The sequence below is a fragment of the Amblyraja radiata genome, chromosome 11, assembly GCF_010909765.2.
Source record: "Amblyraja radiata isolate CabotCenter1 chromosome 11, sAmbRad1.1.pri, whole genome shotgun sequence".
NCBI lineage: Eukaryota > Metazoa > Chordata > Chondrichthyes > Rajiformes > Rajidae > Amblyraja > Amblyraja radiata.
Window position 1 is genome coordinate 40878297 of NC_045966.1, and position 10645 is coordinate 40888941.

The 10645-nt window shown below is 43.9% G+C and overlaps 1 protein-coding gene across 1 annotated transcript; it reads left to right on the plus strand.

Moving 5' to 3' along the window:
• On the plus strand, positions 1–2648 carry LOC116978567 (protocadherin gamma-C5-like). The gene is given in 2 exon segments (XM_033029799.1): positions 1–1619; positions 1622–2648. Coding segments are annotated over 2 exon segments (2382 nt in total). The 5' UTR covers positions 1–163; the 3' UTR covers positions 2548–2648.
• Positions 2649–10645: the final 7997 nt, after the last annotated feature.

The window sequence follows — 10645 nt, forward strand, 5'->3', positions numbered from 1 at the left end:
GACTCGGTGTCTTATTTATTTTGCGCGACCTTTTTTTGAAGGACAGAGGACACGACTGTCATTTCTGCTGGACGAGGTGTTGATAGACATATTGGCTGTTGTGTGGCGCAAAAGTGTGACGAAATAAATTCGTCCTTCTCGGAATTAAATCGGACCCGCAACAATGGCGAACGTGCACGGCAAGAACGCCCTGCTGTCTTTCGCTGTAATTGTCAGTGCATTAGACGTGGTTTTCGGACAGATTCGCTACACGGTTCCCGAAGAGCTGGAACGAGGAGCAGTGATCGGTAACATCGCTGAAGATTTGGGTTTGAACGTTGGAGAATTGCTGACTCGCAGAGGCCGGCTTGTCTCCGGCGATATTAAGCCATACGCGGAGTTAAATTTAGAGAATGGGGTTTTGTTTGTCAACGAGAGGATGGATAGAGAGAAGCTTTGTGGACCAATCCCAACCTGTATTCTTTCGTTTCAAATTGTGATTGAGAATTCGCCAGAAATATTCCACGGTGAAGTGGAGATTGTCGATATAAACGATAATTCGCCCAGTTTCCCGGAGGGCGCTATTCGCTTGCAGATGGCTGAATCCATTGCAGCAGGCTCTCGCTTTCCGCTAGAGAGCGCACTCGATCCGGACGTGGGGGTAAATGCAGTCACCACTTACTCGATAAGCCGTACTGAACACTTTACCCTGAAAACGGAGACCACGGAAGAGGGCATTACAATTGCGGAGTTATTATTGGAGAAACCCTTGGATCGTGAGAGACAGTCATCTTTTCAGCTGGTGCTTACCGCCGTCGACGGAGGAAGCCCTCGGAGGTCCGGGACAGCTCGGGTTGTCATTACTGTGTTGGACAGCAACGATCACGCACCGATTTTCGATCGGAAGCTGTACAAAGCCAGCCTGATGGAAAACTCACCCAGTGGCACCGCTGTGGTCACTGTGCACGCCTCGGATGCAGATGAAGGTCTGAACGCAGAGGTAACATATTCTTTCAGCAGCCTCGCTTCACTGAAAGTGCAAGAATTGTTCAATTTGGATCGGTGGACAGGAGAGATTAGAGTTAAAGGAAAGCTCGACTTCGAAGGAGCAAGCAGCTACACGCTGGGCGTTGAAGCTGTGGACAAAGGTTCGCCAGCTATTGCAGGGCACTGCAAAGTCCAGATCAAGGTAACTGACGTAAATGATAACGCGCCGGAAATAGAAGTGAACTTAGTGACACGCAAGGTTCCCGAGAATGCGGTGAGCGGGACACTGATCGCACTGATCAATGTCATCGATCGCGATTCTGGACGGAATGGAGGCGTGCACTTTCAGATTCCGGTGAAAATTCCCTTTAAGTTGCAGACATCTCCCGGTAATCATTATAAACTAATTACCAATGACTCGTTAGACCGTGAAACTTGTGCAGTATACAATATTCCTCTGTTAGCCTGGGATTCGGGGTCTCCGCCGAGATCAGGAAATAAAACTATCCAGGTGTGGGTTTCCGATATAAATGATAACATCCCCAAGTTTGCCAAACCCACCTACACCGTTTACGTGATGGAGAACAACGCTCCTGGTGCTTCTATTTTCGCAGTAACTGCTTCAGATCCTGATTTGGACCAGAACTCATATGTTTTTATGCTATTATAGAGAGCCTTGTCGAAGACTGGCCGGTGTCAAGCTATTTCAACGTTAATCCCATAAATGGTACTATTTACGCGCTGCGCTCTTTTGACTACGAGAATATAAAAAACTTCCAGATCCGCGTACAAGCCCGTGACGCCGGGGTGCCCCCCTTAAGCAGCAGCGCCACTATGAATGTGATCATCCTGGATCAAAATGACAACCTGCCGGTAATTGTTTCACCTTCAGAACAGAGTGGATCAACAACAGTGGAGATCGTGCCTCAGTCAGCGGGCCAAGGGTACTTGGTCACCAAGATAATGGCAACTGATGCAGATTCTGGTCAGAATGCGCGGCTCTCCTTCCAAATGCAGAAATCCACTGATCCCAGTTTATTAAATGTTGGGCAAAACTCGGGTGAAATTAGAACAACTCGGAATATTTTGGAGTCCGATAAAGCCACACAGGCTCTCGTCATCTTGGTTAAGGACAATGGGCAACCCAGCCTCTCCAGCACGGTTACAATGCTCCTTAACATTATGGACAACATTACTGAAAGAACCACTGAAAGCAGTAATTTTGTAACGCATCCCGAATATTTTTCTGATCTTAATCTATATTTAATCGTCATTTTCGGTTGCACTTCCGTCCTGTTTCTTGTGACCGTCATTCTGTTGATTGGCATCAAGTGTAACCAAGAGAGAAATGCCACCCATGATTACAATCCTCCCAGTTGTTGCTGCAGCCTCGAAGTTTCGAACGACAACTTTCGTCCAACACCTCAAGTGAAGGAATACTTCGATGATACCAGGGCAAGCGCGATGGTCTGCATGCCAGACACTCAACACTATTCTGTTTGCTTGACTCCAGAATCAGCGAAGAGTGATTTCCTTTTTTTGAAGCCTTTCCCAACGCCGATATCTCAGCTCCAGTGTTAATCTGTAAAGGCCCGGTGACATCAAATCTTGGATTTCTTTTTTTAAATCCAGGTAATTGAATCGGTGACAATTAAGTTCTAAAAACTGATGGTAACAAAACCCCAAAATTCCAGAGATGTAAAAATGAATCCGACGCGAAACGCGGCCTCTCCATGTTCTCCACTGATGCTGCCTGACCCGCTGGGTTACTACGGTACTTTGGGTTTCGCTCAAGATTCCAGCATGGCAGTAAAACAAGTCCATTTATCTTAAAGAACCAAGGTCGTGCTGCAATATAAATATTGATGCCCAAAAAGACAAAATGAAGGGTAGATGTTTCCCGTAATAAGTAACCCCGGCGTCCGACTTAGGTGTTTGTTTTACTTGTTAGTGAGATGCCGGTCATTTTTTTTAACGTACTCTCCCAATTGCGTTGCTAATCGCATGTCAGTTGCTTAAAATCTCGGAGATATAGTGGCCACATGTAAGTCTTTAACTTCCAACGTAAGGGGAAAAAAGGACGAATCATAGAAAATAGGTGCAGGAGTAGGCCATTCGGCCCTTCGAGCCTGCATCGCCATTCAATATGATCATGGCTGATCATCCAACTCAATATCCTGTACCTGCCTTCTCTCCATATCCGCTGATCCCTTTAGCCACAAGGGCCACATCTAACTCCCTCTTAAATACAGCCAATGAACTGGCCTCAACTACCTTCTGCGGGAGAGAATTCCAGAGATTCACCACTCTCTGTATGAAAAAGGTTTTCCTCATCTCAGTCCTAAAAGATTTCCCCCTTATCCTTAAACTGTGACCCCTTGTTCTGGACTTCCCCAACATCGGAACAATCTTCCTGCATCTAGCCTGTCCAACCCCTTAAGAATTTTGTAAGTTTCTATAAGATCTCCCCTCAATCTTCTAAATTCTAGCGAGTACAAACCGAGTCTATCCAGTCTTTCTTCATATGAAAGTCCTGACATCCCAGGAATCAGTCTGGTGAACCTTCTCTGTACTCCCTCAATGGCAAGAATGTCTTTCCTCAGATTAGGAGACCAAAACTGTGCGCAATACTCCAGGTGTGGTCTCACCAAGACCCTGTACAACTGCAGTAGAACCTCCCTGCTCCTATACTCAAATCCTTTTGCTATGAATGCTAACATACTAAAGGCCCTATCAACATCCAATAGTGCTAATTAGAGTGTTAATAGTGCTATTAGTGTGCATGCCCGAATGGAAATTTAGTGTGCATGCTCGAAAGTATAAGTAGAGACAATAGAGCGAAACTGTACTTTTGCAATGAGCATTCTGGAACATAAATGCATGGACGATGATGTCCATAATTCAAAAGAATTCAAATGTTATTCGGATATTCTGAGAGAGTGAAGGGGTCTCTAAGGCCACGAAGGAAAGATACATCTCTACCCACAAAAGGGAATTCGATAGGCATCGATGGATTTATTTGTTCGATCATAAGACACGTTTTGGAAAGTAGGACCGATGATCTAGCCTTAAAATGAACTGTCGTTGTCTGGAATTATATTTATACGGAAATATTTCCACAATTCTATGTTGTTCAGTTGAAATTGCTTAGCAAAGACACGAGAAGGAATCAATGGACGAAAATGAATAATATTTGCTGGATTATACAAAAGCAAAATGCAGGAAATATCCTGGCTTCAGGTATGGAGAGAATAATAGAGGGTCGCGTGTAAGTCTTTAATTTTAACGTGTGAAGAAAAACAATTAAAGGTCCTTTTAACATCTAAGTGCGTTCTCCATGAAGCATTAATAGTGTGCATGTTCGAATGTAAATTTCCATTGTATGCCTATTGTTCCTTGACAAGTTCTCACAAGAGCCAGAGATGAGAGAAATATATGGTTGCTTGGACGACAAAGGGGGAAGAAAGTGACGTGTGTGACACGTGTCATGCGAAGAAATTAATCAGTATTGGGCTGATACATGTTCGGGAGTATGTGTTTCGGTGTATACATCTATAGCCAGGGTGGCGGCGGTGGTGGTGGTTGTGCGGGGGTGGGGGGGGGGGGGGGGAGATGGTGAGGTGCGATTTGCAACTGGGACGATTTTTAATATCAGATACGAACTTAGATATGGTTGTGCAGGGTAGAATTTCTGAAGTTTGGGTGACACAAGGCTAGAGAGCATCGTAAACGGTAAGCAAAGGTTTGCATGAATACTTTTATAGGCAGGCATAATGGACAGACAAAGCTGAATGAATTTACTGCTGAGATGTGCAAGAAGTGATGTACTTTGTTCGAACGCATAAGGAGAGACAATAGATCTTTGCAGTGAGCACGCTGGAACAGAACCACATGGAAGTTGATGTGTATAATTGAACATACCATTCTTAAAGAGTGAAGGAATCTCCAATGCCATGAAAGAAAAATAAATCTGTACCCACAAAAGGGAATTAGATAGGCATAGGTGTGATTGATGCCAGTTCATGAGACTAGCGTTGGGCAATAGGAGTGATGATCCTGCCTTATAATGAATTGTAGTTATCCTGAACACTGAAACATGTCTACAATTCCACGTACTTAGTTGAAATTACTTACAAAAATACGAGAAACACCCCATAGCCAGAAGTGAATAATATTTCTTGGATTATACAAAAGGGAAATGCAGAACATTTCGGGTCTCAAATATGGCGAGAATAATAAAACGACTATGATATTTTATTATAACTCGGTAAAGTTAGAAAGCAAACATAGCTAGTTATGATGTAAAGGCGTCGACGGCGTGCGAGGGGAAGGGTGTCGTGGGCGGCGTGGGGGGGGGGGGGGGGGTGGGGGGGGGGGGGGGGGGGTTACTTGACAAAGCTCGAACGAGGAGGAAAACTTCAACGATGGAACAGGCGCATGGATGGTGACTGGCCAGCAGGTGGAGCACTACCACAGCTGAGAAGTCGGAATAAGATTGCAGCAGGGAGAGGCTCCGAACGGTTGTGGAGTACATGCCATTGGACTCTGGTTTGCCTCTGTCGAGAACCGTTATGATGAATCTCAATGCATCAGTCTCCCCATGTTAAAATATGTCATGCATAGCCGTTCACCTGTAGGACTAAAGTTAGTTGCTCCGGGATCGGTCTCTTCAGCCATTTCAAGACCTACAGGCATGAACAATCAGGAGGATATCATACTCGACTTCGAGTGATCATTGATGATGCTGATGATGATAACGATGGTGGTGGTGATGGTGGCAGCAGCGCACAAGCGAACTGAACACTCAACTTCTGTAGATAGGAGAACGGACAGTAAAGCATGTAGTGCGTTAGGTTGTTCACATTTGAACCGAATTGGCCAGTTCAGATACAAGCCGGAAACAATGATTATCCGGTGATGTTGAATTAAATCATGTTCAGAAAGTGGTAAATTGTATAGCGAGGAGTCATCTAATTGCCTTCGCTCTGCGTAATTGGGTTTTCAACATAACAGGATGATAAACCAGAGAGAATATAGTTACAGTGGGGGTGAGAACTAAAGCGAAAGGCAACTGGAAACAGGCTTATTTTGCGGACTGACGGAAGTGTTTTGAAGATATTTCAAATAATCGACATTTGGTTTCTCCAAAGTAGAAGCGAACATATTTCGAGCATTGAGTAGCGTGCAACATATTGGAAGAAATATAAATGAATTGTTGTTTCACCAAAAAAAAATTGGATACATGGATGGTGAGAAGGGAACGGACATTGAGTACTAAGGACATAATGTCAAGCTGTTAAAACAAATATTGCTTAGGTCGCAAATAGACTATACTGTACGTTTCTGATTACCCATTACTGGAAGCATGTGGAGAGTGTGTGACGTTTTGCACTTTGGGAGGTTCAATGTGAGGAGAGACTATCTAGTTAATAGCAAGAGCCTCAATAGTATTGATGTGCAGAGGGGTATTGGAGTCGACGTTTATACCTCATGATGGTAAAGAAAACATATGGTATGCTTGCCGTCAGTGCTAGGGGTATTACGCACAAGTCTGGAAGCCATCTTACAGCTCTATAAGACTTTGGTTAGGTGATTTTGGTTAGGTAATTTTGGTTGGGTGGCTTTGGAGAAGGTGCAGAGGAGGTTTACCAGAATGTTGCTTGGATTAGAGGGTTTCAGTTACAAGGAGGTGAATTTTAATTGTTTTCTCGGAAACTTCGGAGGTTGAGGGGCGACTTGATAGAAGTAAAATAAAATTATGAGAGGCTTAGATAGAGTAGACATTCAGAACCCTTTTCCCGGGGTCGAAATGTCCAACACTAAAGGGCATAGCTCTACGATAAGAGGGGAGACATTTAATGAAGACATACCTTTCCGGGGCACATCTTTTATACAGAGAGTGGTGAGGGTCTGATACACGTTGTCAGGGCTGGTGGCGGCGGCTGAAACAATAGTGGCATTTAAGAGGCTTATCGATAGGCGCATGAAAGTGCAAGCAATATGGATCACATTCAGACGTTTAACTTTGGTATCATTTTTGGCCCAACATTGTGGAACAAAGGGCCTATTGCTGTGCTGTACTGTGGAGATCATGCAGATGATGTTTACCAGTTGCTGCCTAGATCTGAGACTATTAGCTATAGGTGAAGGCTGCACAAACTTGGATTGCTTTCTCTGGTGCATTAGAGGATGAGAAGAGGCATGTTCATAAAACCGTGAGAGGCATAGATGGGATAATCACCCATGACTTTTAGACGCATCAACACGAATTTCACTTGCCCGCTTTAAGACCATATGCGTCCATGTTCTGTGTTTTTGTGTGTCTAAATTCCTCTTAAACGTACTCATTTTGTATGATTCGAGGGTGACTACGAGCCATTGGTATTCATTTTGAGTATTTTTAGGACGAATATATACATGGAGTAATGAAAAAAGGTTGGACGGTGAGAGTAGGGAGTTAGAAATAAGGAGTAGAGTTTATAAATAGAATAGTCGTGATCATGACGGAACTACTTTCCCAGGGAGTAAATGTCAACGTCGAACGGACAGAGCTTGAAGGCTAGAGGGCTTTAAATACGTTGTGCGCGGCACGTTTTATTACATACACGGGGGTGGTTGACTGGAATGCTTTGTGACGATGGTTATGTTTGCAAATACGATAGTGGCATCCAAGAACTATTTAAATGGGCATATTAACATGCAGAGAATGGAGGGAGAGGGATCACGTGCAGCTAACAAATATATAACGAATCCATTGGGTGCAGGTTATGATTTCGTGCGCAACAAATGAATGCTCCCATTAAAATGTTGCTGCCAATTCGTACCTGCAAACCTCTCGTGGTAACGAGAGATTCGTTTTTACTCAGGTAAGTTTTAAAGAAGAAATGATCTATGAATCAATGCGCAATTGATTCGTATCTTTGACATTTGCAATCAGGGACCCCTTGGAATGAAAGCACGCAGATCCTGAAAGCAAACGGGAATTCAAAATAATCACAAAGTTTACCGCGACTAACTTCTTGCTGGTACCAAATTCTGTAACCTTCCACATTGCACATCAGCGTCTACTGAGTTCGAATGCGCGCAAAAGTGGTATTCGTGACTACCGAATCCACGCCGACCATCGATCACTCCGTACACCGCCACTATCCTATACACTAGGAACAATTTACATTTATTACAGAAGCCGATTAACTTTCAAACGTATACATCGACGGGATGTGGGAAGAAACCGGAGCACTCTAAGAAACCGCACGCTGTCACAGTGGAACCGTATACACGCCGTGCAGACAGCACCCGTAGTCAGGATCGAACCTGTGTCTCTAGCGTTGTTAGGCAGCAACTTTATCGTTGCGCCACAGTGCCGCCATGACCGAATCAATCATAGAAACAAAGAAAATAGGTGCAGGAGGAGCCCATTTGGCCCTTCGAGCCATTCATTGTGATCATGGCTGATCGTCCCCAATCAATAACCCGTGCCTGCCTTCTCCCCATATCCCTTGATTCCACTAGCCCCTAGAGCTCTATCTAACTCTCTCTTAAATCCATCCAGTGACTTGGCCTCCACTGCCCTCTGTGGCAGGGAATTCCACAAATTCACAACTCTCTGGGTGAAAACATTTTTTCTCCCCTCAGTCTTAAATGGCTTCCCCTTTATTCTAAGACTGTGCCCCCTGGTTCTGGACTCGCCTAACATTGGGAACATGTTTCCTGCATCTAATATCTCCAGTCCTTTTTATAATTTTATATGTTTCTATAAGAATCCCCCTCATCCTTCTAAACTTCAGTGAATACAAGCCTAGTCTTTTCAATCCGAATCTAAACATTACTGAGTGGTGGCTGTACAAACAGCACAACACTGGGATATTTTGAAGCGATCATTTGATTTCCTAGCGCCTCCATACGTTCAAATTCATGAGGAATATTCGATTGGAAGCAACGGATAACGTCAGAGGATCCATCAACAAGACAAATGGAGCAGATTCCAGTCAGAACACAAGAAACATCTCTATGAAACAGAGAATAATGACATAAGTTCGAAACAAGGAAATGCGAATGTTGGTTTACCAAGTAAACACACAAGATGCTGGAACAAATCAATGGCTCAGGCAGCATCCCTAGATAAAATGTGTAGGAAATAACTGCATTTGCTAGTTTAAATCGAAGGTAGACACAACATTCTGGAGTAACTCAGCGAGATAGGCAGCATCTATGGCGTGAAGGAATGAGATGCTGCCTGTCCTAGATAACTTGAAAAGCTGCGGGTTCGGGTCGGACTCTTCTTTAGACTGTCTGAAGAATGGTCCCGACCCGAAACATCACCCATCAAAGGATATACCTTGTCGGATATGGGAATGTGAATCAATAAGACCATCCCTAAATAACATGCCGAAAAAACATTTCATAATCTTTTATCATCTTGATTACTGCAAGGTAATCACCATAACAAACGCATGCATCTATCCCAAGTTGGGCTCATTTTAGTCAGAGTAATTTGAAGAATATATCTGAGCACTCCTGCTCAGTCTTGGACAATTTGGCGTTTCTTCACCTTTCGAACGGAATTCCCACCAAGAAATTAACGGCTGCCGAGTAAATGAAAGGATATTAACAATTAAATATTTGGTTCGTTAACATTAACCGGGACCTTTATATCTATACAACAGGTATGAAGGGAGGCACGGTGACGCACCGATAGAATTGTTGGCTTACAGCGCCAGTTCGATACTGAAGACGGGTGCCTTGTGTGCGGAGTGTGTACGTTCTTGCCATGAAGTCTTTTCTCCGGGCGCTCCGGTTTCTTTCCATACTCCAAACACGTTCAGGTTTGTAGGCTATGTGGGTTGGTAAAATTGTACATTGCCCCTAGTGTGTGGGTAGGTTAGTGTTAGTGTGCGGGGATCGCTGGCCGGCGCGGACTCGGTTTGACGAAGGTCTTTTTCTCCGCGTTATATCTCGAAACTAAACAGAACTATGCCCAGGCGCGAGAAAAAAGTGTCGACGATTCAATTCACCGTTTCGATGTTCCCAATTGTGTCTTGAAGTATCTAAAGGCAGACCAATGTAGCACTCCATTGTAGTTTCCGCCACGCTTTCCCCATTAACGAACGAGAGCGCACATGGACATCAATACTTGTTTTTTTCTAGGGTCCTACTTTACGCATTTACTTATCCGGTTTACCTCAGTCCCGTTAAAATGTTCCGTAGAAATATACAGCGTTTTAAAGCATCTCGAACTATTTGTCTTAACCATTCAATCCCAGAATGCATTAATTTATGGGTGACAGCAAGTGTGGTGATGGAACACCATTGAAGTTTTACCTCTACAACATGTTTTCTCAAACTAGAATGCATTGACGAAATAAGAATACAAAATCATAAACTTCGAGTGAAACAACGGCCCGTTTTAACATTTCAGGTCAAGATGCCCTGTAAACACACCTGGTATGACTTTTGAGGATATATATTGAAACTAATATTGAAGCGGGGAATGATACGTTTCATGGCTATGCAGAACTAAATGTTTAGGACAGTACAGCTTTAAGAATTATAGCTGCAGTTGTCGAAAAAAACTGGTTGTGTCGCTGTCTACCAATGGGAAGCTGATGGATCCATTGCCCCTCCTCCATCCCAGAATAAAAACGTCGGACCCGAAGAGAAAGGCGAGCAGTCTCTGCAT